Source organism: Cucumis sativus, chromosome 5, assembly GCF_000004075.3.
Source record: "Cucumis sativus cultivar 9930 chromosome 5, Cucumber_9930_V3, whole genome shotgun sequence".
Classification (NCBI taxonomy): domain Eukaryota; kingdom Viridiplantae; phylum Streptophyta; class Magnoliopsida; order Cucurbitales; family Cucurbitaceae; genus Cucumis; species Cucumis sativus.
The window spans coordinates 30,989,606-31,006,893 of NC_026659.2; the positions used below are offsets into that span (position 1 = coordinate 30,989,606).

A 17,288-nucleotide genomic window follows, 5' to 3' on the forward strand; every position below is an offset into this window, starting at 1 on the left:
ACATAGCGTAAGTAGTGATCACGAAGGAACACAGTTAATGGTGTAGGTAGTGATCCATAAGGAAGACAAAATATAAGATGTATATAGCCTGTCGGGAGAGCTAACAATCACTGCTAATCTTAGCAGCATTCATCAATTGGTAGGCTTTAGCGTAATGTCATTGTCCAAAGTTTCTTAATGTCATCCATTATACAATAGCATGCTTATATGGTACCATAACTGGAAAAGATAATTATTTACTTTTGAGTGTCCAACTTCAGGGTATCCAATAGAAGAATCACTTACCTTAAGCTTAGAATTTGACCCTTGGTGCAAAATAATTCTCAAATCCAACCTAGACATAACGAATTTAATTAATAATTTTATCCAATAAAATTATCAATTACAATCCAACCTTAATTCTCCATTTTGTTTACCCAAATGGAGGTTGAAAACTAATTTCCAACTGTTAGGGAGGTCCACAAATTAGGTCCAAAGGGTCTCCAACTGGCTTCAATAAGAAAAACCCAAATTGAAGCTTGTTTCCTTTTCAAAAAAAAAAAAATCCAAAAATAAACAAAACCCAAATTAATTCAAAAAATAAACTCAACTTTAGAACCTTAATTGATATTTGAAAACCCGTCTAAAAAGACCCGGAAACACCCATCCAAACTCTCCAAACTAAGACCGGTGAGTGGCAGCGACAAGGGGCAACAACGGACCGACTGCGGAGACAGAGGAGCTAAGCAAGGTCGATGGCTACGGTCGGATGAGGTTGTACCACCGGCGGATTTAGTATAGGCCTAGGGGGGTGCGCCCCTTAACTTTATTGTCTTTAAATAATATGTATAAACAAAACCAATTAATGTTTATTATTTGTAGGCAGGTTAATGGTAACTACGCTTATCAGCCCCCTTTCCAACCAGATTTCAAGTCTTATTTGTGTAGCTTTTTTTTTCCAGATTTTTATTTTTTCTCTAAGTTACAGCTCGAAGCCCCTTGTCAATAAATTTTCTGAATCCGCCACTGGGTTGCACAGTGAAGGACGGCGACTAGGGTTTCTTAGGGAAGTAGATGAAAAACCTTTTCTTTTTCATTTTCTTTTTCTTAAATGCACGAAACCCTAGGCACTTATAACCATTAATAATAATAATAATACTTATCATTATTGTTTCATTTTCCTTCCATCATATATATATATATAATACAATTATACACACACACATACATTTTATTCCCATGCTCTTTCCTCAATCAATTCTTTATCTCTTCCCCCATCAATCAACACAACCATCTTTCTTCATTAACTCATTTTATTTTCACAATTACAATTATATTTGATCATATAATTAACTTTACTTTTCCATATTAATTATTTATACAAAACCAAATAATTAATATCATATTCCACCGGAAATCCAAATTTTTAATTAAATATACATATCCATATATATATATATATATACACTTAATTAATTCTAATTCCACAAAAACCAACTTTCCTTTCAAGATCCTATATCAATACTGTTGGTGATATATAATTAAATTTGCCTTCAACCACAAGCTTAAGCTTTTGGATGAATTGGTGGTTTAATATGCTATCAGAGCAGGTGGTCCAGGGAGGTCATGTGTTCAAGCCCCTGCATTGTCGTTTCCTCCCCAATTAAAATCAATTTCCACTTGTTGGGCCTTTCAGATATTTCAAGCCCACAAGTGAGGGGGAGTGTTGGTGATATATAATTAAATTTGCCTTCAACCACAAGCTTAAGCTTAAGCTTTTGGATGAATTGGTGGTTTAATAAATACAAATCCTCAATTCTTTTAATTAAGGAGTCCACTAATTTTTTCATTCAAGATATTTACCTCAACTGGAATGCCTTTCTTAATCAAGCCTAACCGTTGCTGGTTCATTTTCTCTGCATTGCAATTTCTCTGTCCAGAGTTTTGAAGCTTTGAAGTTTTGTCCTTGTTTAATTTTATTTTGAGATTGTATTATTTTTTGGGGTTTTTTCTGAATTTTCTGTTCATTTTTTATAGTTTTTTCTGGGCCCTACAAATAGGCGGATTGTTTTTAGGTTGCTCCTCTATTGGTTTTATTTTGCTTTGATATTTACTTTCTCGGGAAATGATGATTGGCGCTATGGGGTGTCAACCTAGTTGAGATGTCCCCTTTCTATTTCTTCTTTATTGCTTTCTTTGTATAATTCTCTTGTACTTAGAGTTCTTATTAATAAAGAAGTTTTGTCTCTGTTTCAAAAAAAGTTAACCAAATCTTCTCCAATAAATCAGTTATTTTAAAATTTCATAAATTTCAACATGAATTATCTTAACCAATAATTCAATTTTAGCTCCAATCCTCAAGATAACACCCAAATAATTTAAGATAATTGATAAAATTTCCTTAGAAATTTGTGATGTTACATTAGAGTTCAATATATATAGGCAAACATGAAAGTCTTAAACTAATAAAATGACAATAAAAGATAAAAGATTAAAACTCCTATATTTACCCATATATATTATAACATTACATCATTTGGCAGAAATTTTTAGTTTGATTACACCTTTTTGAGCTGATTCTGTGAATTTCTTTTTACAGCATATTGTTTTGCCATTTACGACTTAGCTATTTTTCAGTATAATCATTATTTAGCTTTCATTATCCATAAATATTATTATTGACTAGTTCATTATAATTTAATAGGTCTTCTTGTTCTTTTTTAGCTAGCTGGGTCGCTTTTATTGAGACTTATTAATTTTTTCGTTTCGGTTTTTACCTCCCATGGTTATTTGTTTTGGCTGTGTTTTTGGAGGTTTATTTATTTACTTATAATTTTTTAAAATTTTTTCTGTGTGTGCGCGCACGTGTGTCTAATGTTGGAGTTATCTTTTTGGTTTTAATTTCTTCTATCGTTGAACACTTGTCTCTTTTCTTTTGGTTCTGAAGTATGCACTTTTGGTTCAGGTACGCATTGAAGCTGCTCTGTCATTGCGCACATTGACAGAGGTTGATCCTAATTGTGTTGGTGGGTTATTTTCTTATGGAGTAACCATGCTAACAGCTCTAAGAGAGAATGTTTCGTTTGAAAAGGTGGAACTATTTCTTTTCCATATTCTCACCTTTTTTTCCCAGCATTTCTGCTACTTCCTATACTTTTTATTAACTATTCAATTCTTCACCCAACACAACTTCAATTTTAATATTTCCAATACAAAAATTCATATCAGATTTGGAATGAACCCATATGTCTGAGTCGAATGCGGATTCCGTTTTGTTTTGTGAATCGTTTTAGATTTGAAAATCATTTCATTTTTTTTAAATTTTCAAACAAGGGGAAGAAAGGGAAAAAGGTTTTCCAAGTGGAAAGAGAAAAAGAAAAGAAAGAAATAGCCACTCGCTCTCTTTTTGCTGGTCATCCAATATTTCTACTCTTTGCTTAATTTATAACAAAGGGCTTCTATTTCTTTTTTAGTGCTATTGTTGGTTGTATTTGTCCGTCATTGTTGTAATTGATATTTTGTTTTACTTTGTTTCATTGTATTTTGAGTGTTTCTCTCTCATTTTATCCGAGAAACGTCTTGTTTTTTTTCAAAAAGAAAAAAAGAGGAAAAATAAAAAAGAGTTAAATGCCAACGATGGCGATGAAGGACGGATGGCAGATAGTGGCTGCCATTGATGGTCACCGTCTAGCGTCTAGCATTGATGATGAAGGTCGCGGGAAAATAAGAGAAATCAAAATGAAAAATAATAAAAATGTTTTTGGTTTTTATTTTTTTTTTAAATTTTAGATCTGAAAACTGTTTCAGCATCTTTATTTTATTTTTGTTACTTTTTTAAATGTGGTTAGAGGAAGAGAAGAAGAAAAGAGAAAAAATGTTTCAGCATCTTTATTTTATTTGAATTTTTTTTCTGTGGGTTGGCCCTTTTGTCTTTTTTGTTGTTCTTATTGTGTCTTTCTCTCCGTTGTATTTTCATATTTCCTTTGGTTCTTGGTGCTTGATTGTTAGTCTAGTTTCCGTTTTATAAATAATGTCAGTTGTGGACGATATAGACAACAAACTATGATTACCATTGATGGTGAGGTGAAGGTAGAAGATGGAAGAAGAAGGAGAAAGAACAAAAAATGTTTTTGTGTAATGATTACATTTTTTAAAAATAGTTTAAATTAGGAAATAGATGCCTCGTCAGTTTTTCTCTAGTAATCAACAGGAAAACTGATTGAGTGACAAAGAATGCTTCCAAATGCAAACTTGAAAGGGTAAAATCGTTAGTTTGAAAACTGATGGATCCAAATGTAATCAAAATTAAACCTTACAAACCAAAACTATAATCTTTTCAAAAAATATATCATGCATCTTTGAGTCCTTTGAAGTTGCCAATTTTTATTGGGTGCTGACCTTCATAACTATGCTCATTTACGACCAGTTGCATGTGGCTGCTTGCTCATAATAGCCTCTAGCCCTTACCGTTTCATTCTATCTATTTTCTTTGCATGTTAGTTTACTTTTCCTTTAGCGAGTGACTCATTGTCATTTTCCATATTTTCTTCTAGCAAAGGCAATATGCTTCAGTATGTAGTCTAGAGGGGTACAACTAGTTAGCTAGAGTTAGAGGACTAAAGCGAGAGGAAGGGCCTAGATCATGTTGCATCAATTCCCTCTGCCTTAAAATCGTCCTTGAGCTATAAAACGATGAAGATAGAAGGAAGCACACAAACTTCGAAAGTTGAAAACATCTTCTTGAATTTGTCAAAGCATCAATAAAGCAAACTGATTTGTCTTTTATTTTGCTATCTATTCAAAGTGTCTTTCCATTGTAATTCCATGTACATTAGGAACCAATTTCTTTGTTTGTCATATGGTTGGTTATTGTTCATTGGCTTTATATCTGACTGCAGAATTACAATTTGCAATTGGAGCTTGATTCTTTGCACGGTCAAACTGCTGTATTGGCAGCTTTAGTGTCTGTATCTCCCAAACTTCCTCTTGGTTATCCATCTAGGTAACTTCCTATTGGAGCTGTTTCTTTAACTCTTAATCAAATTGCCAATTTCTCATTTCTTATTAAAAAAAGAAAAAACAAAAAACGAAGAAAGAAGAAGAAAAGAAAAAGAGAATGCAGGCCTGTTTGCTGCCTCGAGAGACTGTTTGCCACACGTTTGTATATGAGTGAAAAGGCATCTTTCTCTCTATCATTTTCTGGTGTCATATTGGATCTTTGTTTGAGCAAGATACTCTTGCTTGTGCACCAAACAGTTCTTATGTGGAGTTGTTGCCCTAGCATATTTATTGACGTTTCTGTTAACATTTCTTCAAATTCGAGCCTTCAAAATTCTGTTAACCTTTATAGCGTTTTGTATGGTACTTCTTACACCAACAAGGTAATATCATCCTTAATTCCCATTGTCATGACCAGATTTCCTAGATCAGTGCTTGAAGTGTCAAAGAAAATGCTGACAGATCCCTCCCGCAATCCTGTTGCTTCCACTGTAGAAAACGAAGCTGGATGGTTACTTTTATCATCATTATTAGCTTGTATGCCTAAGGAGGTACAAAATGGTTGCCAAGTTTATTTGTTTGTGTTGGTGATATATATTTAAATTTGCCTTCAACCACCAACTTAGGCTTTTGGGTAAATTGGCAGTTTAATAGTTTGTTTGTTTTCTTAACTAATATCTGAGTTGCATTTCTTGGTGGTAAAGGAACTTGAAGACGAGGTTTTTGATATTCTTTCCTTATGGGCTGCGTTTTTCTCTGGAAACATGGAACATGAAATCCAGCAAACTGTGGATTTGACTTCTAGGATATGGTAAGCCAATTTGGAAAATTTAGTTCTCCATGCTAAAAGACCATAATTTATTGTATAGCAGTGGCAAATATCAGTACTCACGTGGGACATCTCCCATTATACATTTGCTAGGATTTTTGATATCTGCTTTAGGATGATCTTTTCTCATGTTGTGTATTTTCCTGTTACAAGTACAAATCATGCGAAATAAACATAGTTATCCTAATACTCCCAAATATCTGTAAAAGCATTCCTACTAAGAAAACATAGCTATCTTCCCCACTAAATTTTTACTGAGGGAGCAAACTTAGGGGAAAAACAGGGATTTTTACTAAAGTAACTAATGACCAGCTTAGTATAATCCTCTTGTACTATGAGCTTGTGTCTCATTTTTTTATCAATAAATGAGGCTGTCTCCTTCTCAAAAAGAAGAAAAAAGAACCAGCTTAGTAACTAAAGCTGTAAAAATACAAGGTTACCGAAGAATAAAGGTTATCATCTAAAACAGAAAGTAAATAAAGGAAGACCCAAGTTAAATAAGAAACGACCCAAGAAATGTCTCAAGACAATATGAAAACCCAAGAAATTAGATGCACTGCTTCAAAATTTTTGTATTAATTTTTCATTTTGTTTGTACTATGATGTCGATTGCTAGCTCTTTGTATGTTCTTCTTTTTCACACCTTTTGGAGTATATTTTTAAGCATTAGTCTTTTTCAGCGGTTCATTGAAATGTTATCTCTTGCTAAAAAAATCAGTTTATTAAAAAATTGCTATTGCTTTTAATTTTTTAAAAACTTTGATTTATTAATTTTTTATTTTAAGAAAAAAAAAAAACCAGAAACAAACTTTTCCTTGATTAAGGATTTTTTTAAAAATTATTTTTATTTTTATTGGTGGCGTTGTTCTTAAGTGATATACTAGTGTACTTTATTTTTGTATGATATGAAATTATATCATTCACATTAGAAACCCTCTTAACTAAGCCGAGTGTTGAGCGAGCTCGGCCTCATTAAACTATCCTACGATCAAATCACAACTAAATTAGCTACTTATCTCTCATTTAAATAAAATACTTAATTAACCAACATTTGAATGTTTTCAAGTTAGCAAAATGAGCCTAATTATTTACAAATATAGCAAAATTTCACTAACGATAGATAGTGATAGACACTGATAGATGCCTATTATTATATATTGATTTCTATCACTGGTAAATAGTGTCAGTTTGCTATTTTTGTAAATATTTTCAACTGTTTTGCCATTTAAAACAATTACCCAAATTATTATTTATGGAGAACTTTGTTAAAAAAATAATATAGTTATAACTACCTAGTTAGTGTTCTAAATTTTTTTGCAGTGTTTGGTCTACTGCCATTGATGCTCTCACAGCATTTATTAGATGCTTTATTTCTCCAGATGTCATAAGTGCTGGGGTTTTTCTTCAACCTGTGATTGTTTACTTGAGCAGGTTGGTTTATTTAGTTATTTAAATTTTTGTTTTTTTAGTATGGATTTGGGAATATAATTTCTTTAATTTCATGCACAAGCATGTTTTAGCTTTGTATCTAAATATTCTTGGAATTGAATGGAAAGCAGAGCCCTATCCCTTATTTCAATATTAGCAACCAAGGATCTTGCCAGTTCGAGACCTGCATTAAACATCTTGATCATAAGAACATTAATTGCCTATCAGTCTCTTTCTGATCCAATGGTGTACAAAAATGACCACTCTCAGATTATTCAGTTATGCACAACCCCTTTCAGGTAGCGAGCACCTTCATTTGATGGTGGTATTATCATTTTTCCATTTTAGTTTAAAAGTTTCCCTTCAGTGTTATTGATGTGATTGCATGCTCCTGCTTTTTTGGTTAAATTGAAAGAGATGCCTCTGGAAGTGAAGAAAGCTCGTGCTTGAGGTTATTACTTGATAGACGAGATGCATGGTTGGGTCCTTGGATTCCTGGAAGGTGATAATTATTAATTTCTGGTGATCCTGAGAATTATTAATTCAACCTAAACTATGTACTTGGAACTTTTTGAGATTTAGTTTCACTGTATATTTCTTACAAGTTTGTTCAGGTTGAATTCTTTCACACGATAGTAAACTTTGCCTTGTATGATTTCACCTTCTAGCTGTACTTTCAAATGCACACAAAAGAAAAAAGAAAAAAGAAAAGAAAAGAGGAAAAATAAAAGAAGAAAGAGTAGGGCTGTCCTTAAAAGAGAGTTCTCCCTTTTATTTGTTCATGTAGGGATTCATTTGAGGATGAGCTCCGTGCTTTTCAAGGGGGAAAAGATGGGCTTGTTCCAACGATATGGGAAGAAGAAATTTCAAATTTTGCTCAGGTAATTACTGTTATTTTATGTATCTATATTATTATGTATAGTTATCCTTTATTGTAATTGTACATTCTCTAGATTAAGATTTCATATTTGCCTATATATATGTATCTTTATTCTGAATAAACGATATGAGTATATTCTCCAAAAGTACAAAGTACATTGTATTAGATTCCCCTCTAGGGTTTTAGTATTTTCTTTACGGCTACATTAGGTTTTGTGTTACTCACAAAGTTAGGGTTTGCGTTTCTCACAAAGTTAGGGTTTGTGTTTCTCACAAAGTTAGGGTTTTGTGAAATGTAGCCTTTTGTATTATTTGCCAGGCGTTCAAATTGGAACTTTGTATCCTTAGAACTACCTTGTATCCATCTTTGAGCATTGTCTCAATTATTAAATACATACATTTATTTCTTTTCAAAAACAATTCCTAGGTATGTGGCCATCGTGGATTGAATCCATGACCTCTTATTTAGTTACTGAGATTACGTCTCATTTTTTACCCCTAGGCAAACCCAAGATGGATACTAGGCCTTATTGTAATTATGATCTTGATTTGATTTTGTTGGACTGAATTCCTATCTGTACCTACTTCGTGAACTTATTTTTGGTGGCTTAGTTAATTTTTTTGTATGCCCTTGTACATTCCTTCATTTTACACAATGAAAACGAGGTTTCTTACCTAAAAAATGGGTCTAGGTGACTTTACTATGGCGTTCTTTGCAACAAATTGGGATTGCCTAAAACTTAATTTTTTTGAGGTGCTTTACTAAGTAGTGTTGATCTTCTTTCCTGCTCTTCCTTTTGTTGTAAAGGAAAGCTACTAATATGAATGCATCAAAGAAACTATGAATTCAGGAGATCTGTAAATTTACTATATTTTTCTTATCAACATTGATGATGGTTTTTTTTTAACCTTTAGCTTGAAATGATGGGGGGGTTTTTTCTTCTTAAGTTTTTGTTTCGTGATTTCCCCTCCATTATTCCTCCTTTTTTGGCCTTCGTTTTACACTGAGAATTTACTTTGAACATGAAGCCAGAGACAATAAACAAAAAATTGGTGAACGAGATGCTTCTGTGCTTTGGCGTTATCTTTGCTTGTCAGGTTTGAATTTTCACGATTCGTTTGGTTCTTTAAACATGTTTACAAAATATGGCGTTTCCTCGTGTTATTAACATGGTTGTATAAATAAAACCAGGACAGTAGTGGAATGCTGTCTCTTCTTGGAGTAATAGAGCAGTGTCTGAAAACCGGAAAGAAACAACCATGGCATGCTGCTAGTGTCACTAATATATGCGTGGGACTGCTTGCAGGTTTCAAGGTAATGATTATGTTCTCTTATTTGTTGGTGTGCCTTTTTGAGATGGTGAGATTGACAAATGAACCAATACATTTTGTTAGGCGCTTCTTTCTTTCCGTGTGCCACCTGTAAGCCTTGAAATTTTAAGTTCTGCCCAGGGTATTTTTCAGGTAAAGCTCTTTTGGTAATGTTGTTTTTCCTCGATTAATCAAGATTCTTTTGCTTGTTACTTCTTGTTGCCTCTTAGAAATTTTGATTTGAACAGGGCATTATGGCTGCTGGAGACATTTGTGCAGCACAACGTAGAGCGGCTGCCGAAGGTCTTGGGTTATTGGCTCGTCTTGGGAATGACGTTTTCACTGCAAGAATGGTATTCTCTTTTCTAATTCACACACAAACTTTTCTCTGTGTATTAAAGATTATTCTAGAAAGGTGGCATTCTTCTGTTTTCTCAATTTATCTTTGTCATCAATTTTCATTTAGATCTGCTTTTTATCCATCTTTTGTGTTATCATGCAGATCAGATCGCTGCTTGGTGACCTAACTGGAATGACAGACTCTACTTATGCTGGATCAATTGCTTTAGCCCTTGGTTGCATACATAGAAGGTTGATAGTTAAAATATCCTCTAATTCCCCCCGAATTATTCTTTTTGTCCTTTGTTGGCTTTGAAAATTGAATAATATCTTGAATCAACAGTTTTGTATCAAGCATACTGATTGCGTTCCATCTAATTGAATCATTGATCTCTTTATTGTGCTAATTTTTAGTTCTTTGATAGGAAATAAATTTTGGAAACATAATGAATTGGGAGAATTTTCATTGTACCACTGTGAAGTTGTTTCTTATTGACAAAAATGAATGGGAGATTACACAAGGAAGGGGTTGTGGCGTTTCTTTATGGGAGCCTAATGCCTTGTGGTATAGGATCATCCGGAAGAATTACACTATTTTGAATGAGCATTAGATAACATGGGGTTCCACGGAGTAACTTTTGAATGTTATAAACATCACGAGGTCCCTTGATTTTTTCACATGTGAGGTTCTCAACATGCCCTTCAAGATGGTGCCTCGTTCATCATAACGTTAATGATTTAGAGACTCTTGAATGGACTTCTTTGTCCCACTTGTTGTTTTCTGTTAAATTCCATCATGCACCTGATCCTTGGATCTGGGTATCGATCCTTCCTCTTCAATTCCTGTTAAATCTCTTTCAGATGATTTTGTTAAGCCTCTTGTCAAGGAATGCAATTCAGTTGGACCCTTTCTCCGAATTTTCTTATGAGAGCTTGGCCTTGGAGTTGGTGTTGTTATCACTTTTGATCATTTGGAACGTCTTATGCCATTTCCATATATGTCTATCTTCTAGGTGTTTGATGTGCGAAGGTCATTCTGAAGCTGCTGTTCATCATTTTTGCATTTGTTCTTTTGCTGTTTGTTTGTGGCAAATTGTTTTGAACACTTTTGGTTTTGGCTGGTCAGTGGTCTGCGGTCTGTGCAAGTAATATTTTTGACATTCTTGCTTATCTCTTGGTGGGGCATCCTTTTCATAGTTTGAAGAAGATGTTTTGGTTGGCCATTTTATGAGCTTTCTTTTGGATTTTATGGGGTGAGCGTAATAAACGTTTTTTTTTAAGATTCTTTTTCCTCTTTTGATAACTTTGTGGAGTTGGTTCTTTCTACAACTTTGTGTTGGTGCAAGACTAGGCACCCTTTTAAGTCTTCCATTTGAAATCTCTGTTGTCATCACCTATATGTGTAAGGGTCTCCCCATTATTTCATTCATTCAATGAAGTGTTTCTTGTAAAAAAATAAAAATCCTCACCTATGCGTTTTCTTTTAATTTCAGTGCAGGAGGGATGGCTTTATCAACATTAGTTACGGGAACTGTAAATTCAATATCTATGTTGGCTCGGAGTTCAATTACCAGTTTGCAGACATGGTCTTTGCATGGACTTCTTTTGACCATCGAAGCAGCTGGCTTGTCCTATGTATCCCAAGTTCAGGTCCTCGACTTATGATTAAGCATTTTTAAAATTTGAAATCTTCCTTTTTGAACCTTTTCTTTGTTATACTTATCTGTGCTCTGCCTTTTAACCTCTTTATTGGTGTGCTTGTAATTTTTGTATTTTTGTTGGGCACTATTTTTTACTTTTTTGCTTCATTTTTTGAGAGCTCCAATTTATTTTTCGTAACTTTGAACTTGTTTTTATGAAAGTCTTTTGAACTTGTTTTTATGAAAATTTAGTTTTCCATTCGAAAGGGAAAAGGATAGTAAGTTTTTTCCAATAAGAATATCAAGTATTTGAACCTGGGATCCTAGCGTGACAATCAAGAAAAAGTGGAACAACTTGATAAAGCTATCAAGAACCTTTGTTATAGATGGACACTAAAGACATAAGAAACAGCATTTTAAGCCACGCTAGATGGTCCTCCAAACAGTCCTGAAAGTTTCGAATTTGAAGACAAACTAACTGTCAATAGTGTTGCTCACTACCGAAGAGGCTCGTTTCCATTAAAACAAAAAAACTACTGCAAAGTTCACTACTCATGGGTTAAGGAGCAGCTACTTTGTAGTCTTGTTCATAATAGTTCATTTGAAGTAATCTCCTACAAACGTCATAGATATTATTTATTTTTTCATACATTATGGGAGAGAGATTTGAGCTTTTAGAGGATCTTGCACACATGGTTAGGTTTTTGTTTTCTACTTTTAATTTATTAATGGTTTTCATACCATCTGGAGTCACTTCTTATCTTTTTGGTTTCATTTCATGAGGCCATTTCTTGTAATTTTTTGTTCTTTTTTCTTTGATGGCTTCCTGTTTGGTGTTGGTGGGTGCCAATTGAAATATTTTAAAAAATACATTTCAGAAATCAGAATGTATTTCCTAGTGAGAGGGGATAAAACAAAAATGATATTTGGAGTTGATGAAAATTGATGACGACCTTACTTGAACAGGATATAGTGTATAGGTCGTACTACTGTATTCTTTGAGTTCTAAGAAGCGGATGAAACTGATGAAAGCTGGATCCTTATGGGGAAAAACTGAAGCTACTTATTTGCTGAGTGCTGCAGATTATGCCATTGATTCACAGGCTGTTAAAAACAGCAGCTGGACAGTTATAAAGGCAGTCAAATTGTTTGGTCGTTACCTATAACTACCTTGATTTCTCTAGTGTAATGGCTACTGTCATTATGGACCCAGTTGGGAATTATGAGCATTTCAGTAATTAACTAGCTAGCTATATCATACTTGATTAGATTCTTCTCACCCTCCTGTTGATTATACTATAATAAATTTCTGATATTGTCTATGTATCCAAAGAAATATAAAAATCTGGTATTTGAGTTCTCTGTGATATTTGGACATTAATCTATTAATTTTATTGATGCAACTTGCCATTGTTTCCATTTTCCGGATTTTGTTTTCTGCAATATTCTAAATTGTCTGAACGACTCCTTGATATTTTCTTCCATACAAATTTGGTGGTCCCTATCTCTTTTAGGCAACTCTTGGGCTTGCATTGGATATCCTTCTATCAGAGGAGAATGGATTAGTTGAACTTCAGCAAGGAGTCGGTCGCCTAATAAATGCTATTGTTGCTGTTCTTGGTCCTGAACTGGCCCCAGGAAGCATTTTCTTTTCACGTTGCAAGGTATTACTAGTGTTTCAACTCTATTGACCAAGTGTAGTTGGATACATTTTATTTAATTTGAAGCTGGAATATTTATTGGTGGAAGGCTTAAACTAAGAAAAGAAGGTAGAAAAGCTAATCCCCACTAAAGAGGATCAAGATCTTCATATTAAATTTATAGAACATAAAAGAAAAGGCCCTCATGTACTTAGAGCATTATTCTCTTTCATTTTACATTTATATGAACAAAGAGATTTTGTTTCCCTTTAAGAAAAAAGAACATAAAAGAAAAGGTAGCATACAAAAGGAAGCTGGAAACTCTGCTCTCCTCCAAACAGTTTCATATCTTTCATTCTTGCCTTTGAAGATCATACTCATTGCCAGCTCAAAAGAAGCAATTGGACATGGCTAAGCTGAGGATAAAAAAAAGGAACAAACACTACCTCTAAAGAACTTACTAGTCTTAAAAGTTAGTCTTCTATTAGAAATTCAACAGCTTCTTCTAATATAACTAGCCATTGAAATACCTGCTGGTCGAACTAGGGTTACACGGAGTGGCCTTTATTTATTTATAAACTTTCTATCAGGACTAATAAATTCTTTATCTATAATGGTTGTTACTTTCAGTCCGTTGTTGCAGAGATAAGCTCTTGGCAAGAAGCATCAATCATGCTTGAGTAAGCTGATTTTCTCATTTCTTTTCCCCCACCCCACCCCCACACACCCCCATCATTGGAGAAGAAAGTTTAATGCATGACCAATATGTTGTCTAAATTATTTTTGTTTCAGTTCTTCACTTGTCTGGTATAATTTTCTAGTATGCCTATTATCCCTTTCAGGACTTCAGTTGCTATGTTGTATTTTGGTCTAGCCTTGTATTGGCAAGAAAAAAGTAGTTTTTTTTTCCTTCTCATGTTTGCCCTTTTGTTGGCAATGATAATTTGTCACATGCTATTGCTGCAGGAGTGTCCGATTTACTCAACAACTTGTTTTGTTTGCTCCGCAAGCCGTTTCTGTGCACTCTCACTTGCAAGTTCTTCTTCCAACGTTAGCCTCTAAACAGGTTTTGACCCACTTGATTATGAAATGAGCTTCCAAATTACTCGTCTAAGATTCCAACTCCTAAATAGTCTTCCCCCCCAACTCCCTAAATGAAATTTAAGACTCCATAAAGTTAGTTTTCTTTCTCTCATTCACACAATTTTTTCTTTTGAGAATGCAGCCAACACTAAGACATCTTGCTGTATCTACTCTTCGGCATCTTATTGAAAAGGATCCAGTATGTTTTTTTTCCTATTTACTTTAACCATTTTCCTATTTTTAATGGTTGGCTTGCTTCCCTCATGAAATTTATGTCTGAGATCATGTGTTCTTATTAGGTTCCCATCATCGATGAGCAAATAGAAGAGAGCTTGTTTCATATGTTGGATGAAGAAACTGATTCAGAGTAAGCTGTGAATGAATTTCTTCACGTTGCTTAAACTTTGAAGGTTAACTTTTTTATGGTTTTGTTCTAAGTAGGAATTCTTGTTTTCCCTCTGATGTTTAGTCCCAATACATGTAATTCAGTTTGATGAACAGGCAGGTTACATACACAAGGGATGAGCAGAAAAATGACTTAAATCTGTTAAACGACCATCTGATTGAAAAGAGACTTTGCTTCTTTGTGCATTTTGTTCAATGAATATTAGCTGTTTTGTTGCACACATTTAACCTCCCCCAACTGTTCCCTTACTTTTTGACCTAAGCCTAGATGCTACTGTCGGTTATTTTGCTGCCTTCCATTTGCCAATTTTCGTTTGCTGCCTTAGCTCATCCTTCGTCTTTGCTGGTCTCTGTTTGCTAACGGCAACCTTGCCTAAATATTTCTCTACCCTCTTTCGTCAAGCACCTAGGTTTTTCCTTTTCATTAGAGACTGAGCCCTCATTCGCCAACCTTTCTTGTCGCAGGTGCAGTCCGCCCCTCCCACCATCATCTTCAACCATCACTCCTGTAGTCTCCTCAATGTTGTCTCTATTTTCTGTTTTTGACCTCTATCTCTTACTGATCTTTTGAAATCTCCTTTAATTTTAACTTGCTAATTACAGAGGTTTGATAGGCATTAAGAATTTACCTTTGATTTATGAGAAGAAATCAGTCTTTGAATTTTGGTGGTTAGTTAGTCTCTTCACAAACTCTTAATCGTCTATATTGTTCCAAAATAACATTTGTGGTTTGCTTTTGGACAAAATAACATTTGTGGTTTGCTTTGGGTTGAGATTGTTATTAAGGATCCAATTCTTGTAGTATCTCTGTTTTGTGTGCATGTATTTTTTATGAGAGGAAACAAGCCTAGATTAATGATAATAAATGGGGCTTAAGCTCAACAAAGCATATACTCAAGCTTAGTTGGTGTTTAAGTTTAGCTAAAGCTTTGGTGTAAAAGAATACAAGGTGATACAAAAGAACAAGCCCACCAAAACACCCCTTCTAAAAGGAGGGATTCCAAGAAATCTCACTAAGGATGAAACCTCATAGAGGTCCCTATCCCTACTTTTGAACACCATTGTTCATCTTTCCCCAGATATCTCCTGACACTACACATGCCACAAACCCAAAAGACGGCCTCTCTTTGAAAGGAAGATAAATGAGGGCATGAATAGCCCTCTGACCAACATCCGAACACTCCCGTTGAACACAACTTCACATGCCCTTGCATACTGGCCAATGCCAGAGGAGACGATCTAGACTCTTAGGCACTAATTCTGCTCCGTGCAGTTTTGATGATCCAGACTCTTAGGCACAATGGTATAGCAGCTGGAGCAATTAACCACAGAACAACCACGAAGGTTAGAAGAGGAACAAAACACTGCTAGAAACAGAGGGATTGTCCATGAAAATCAATAAAAGAGTGTACGAAACCATAGTTGGAAATTAGGAATTGTTGGCCTTCTCAGGAAAGGATCTGTGCAGTGATTAATATGCCAAGAAACCAAGACTACTTCCAAGAAGATCAAGATTCAGATACAAGTAGCATGAAGCAAACCTTTTTCAACAATTTCCGAATGAGAGGCAATTTGAAAGGAGGTGATTCCATGGGCTTGAAAAACATTAGCAAGATTATAAAATAAAGATTGACTTGTCGATGTTTAGTGGGAAAATAGATACGGAGGCATTTTTTGATTGGGTTAGGAGTGTTTGAGCTTTTCAACTATACGAATACCCCTAAAAATAAAGTCAAATCGGTTACTTTCAAATTGAAGTCTAGCGCCTCAGCTTGGTTGGAACAAGTTCAAGTAAGTAGATCAGCTGGCAAAAGACCTACAAGGGACCAACAGAGAATGCTTAATGTGATGAAAGCTTGATTCCTTCTAGCTAATTATGAACATATGCTATATCAACAATACAAAAGAGGCAAGCACGGAAACTGTTCAGTAGCCAGACTATATAGAGGAATTCTACAGACTCAGTGCACAGACCAATTTGGCTGAAAATGAAGACTACCAAATTGCACGATTTGTCGATGGTCTACTAGATGAAATCCAGGATCAAATGAACCTTCAATTCATAAGTCTACTTGCTGAGGCTATTACAATGCTAACAAAAGCAGAGCAAAAACTGGATAAAGAAAACAGATGGCAGTAGCTAAAAGGATTTTGTGGATAAAATCATTTAACGCTTATCAAAGGAACAGAGGCAAATAGGCAAATTCAAGTGGGCAGCACATCTAACTCCAATACAAAAGAAGAAAGAATAAAGATTCAAGAACTGGGTAACAAGATAGGGAACCTAAACAATTATGCAAGACCTAATTTAGGTAAATGTTTTCGTTGTGGGCAGCAAGGGCATCTATTCAGTGGGTGACCTCAAAGAAGAGCAGTGACTTTCATGCATGAAGAATATCAAGACTTGTTTAGTGTTGATGGAATAGAAGTGAAGCTAATGTTGATTATATTGAGCCCGATGATGAGGATGAAATATCATGTGTATTCCAATGCATTTTATTCCTGACTATTGCATATAGAGTATAGAATATGAATGTGTAAAATAGATATGAAGTGCTGGAGACATTTTTGATTCCTGACTATTGCGATGTGAATTTTGCAGCATTTCAAATATGGTGCGTACCACAATTATGCGCTTACTCTATGCATCGTGCCCTTCATGTCCCTCTCACTGGATAACAATATGTCGAAATCTTGTAAGTTCTTTTACTTGCTCACATTCATGTGATGTTCTTTTTTTATCGTCTTCTCTTCGAT

General features: G+C 34.6%; 1 protein-coding gene across 1 annotated transcript in view; it reads left to right on the forward strand.

Moving 5' to 3' along the window:
* The window catches only part of LOC101220359 (protein SWEETIE), a 49,272-nt gene that overhangs the window by 17,009 nt on the left and 14,975 nt on the right, over nucleotides 1–17,288 (forward strand). The window contains exons 12-31 of the mRNA XM_011657732.2: nucleotides 2,945–3,070; nucleotides 4,878–4,981; nucleotides 5,396–5,528; nucleotides 5,682–5,788; nucleotides 7,127–7,237; nucleotides 7,366–7,533; nucleotides 7,650–7,736; nucleotides 8,022–8,115; nucleotides 9,143–9,211; nucleotides 9,306–9,428; nucleotides 9,509–9,577; nucleotides 9,673–9,777; nucleotides 9,927–10,015; nucleotides 11,257–11,413; nucleotides 12,918–13,067; nucleotides 13,674–13,723; nucleotides 14,010–14,109; nucleotides 14,269–14,325; nucleotides 14,426–14,493; nucleotides 17,134–17,227. Coding sequence (XP_011656034.1) covers nucleotides 2,945–3,070; nucleotides 4,878–4,981; nucleotides 5,396–5,528; nucleotides 5,682–5,788; nucleotides 7,127–7,237; nucleotides 7,366–7,533; nucleotides 7,650–7,736; nucleotides 8,022–8,115; nucleotides 9,143–9,211; nucleotides 9,306–9,428; nucleotides 9,509–9,577; nucleotides 9,673–9,777; nucleotides 9,927–10,015; nucleotides 11,257–11,413; nucleotides 12,918–13,067; nucleotides 13,674–13,723; nucleotides 14,010–14,109; nucleotides 14,269–14,325; nucleotides 14,426–14,493; nucleotides 17,134–17,227 — 2,061 coding nt within the window. The remainder of the gene's footprint in view (nucleotides 1–2,944; nucleotides 3,071–4,877; nucleotides 4,982–5,395; nucleotides 5,529–5,681; nucleotides 5,789–7,126; nucleotides 7,238–7,365; nucleotides 7,534–7,649; nucleotides 7,737–8,021; nucleotides 8,116–9,142; nucleotides 9,212–9,305; nucleotides 9,429–9,508; nucleotides 9,578–9,672; nucleotides 9,778–9,926; nucleotides 10,016–11,256; nucleotides 11,414–12,917; nucleotides 13,068–13,673; nucleotides 13,724–14,009; nucleotides 14,110–14,268; nucleotides 14,326–14,425; nucleotides 14,494–17,133; nucleotides 17,228–17,288) is intronic.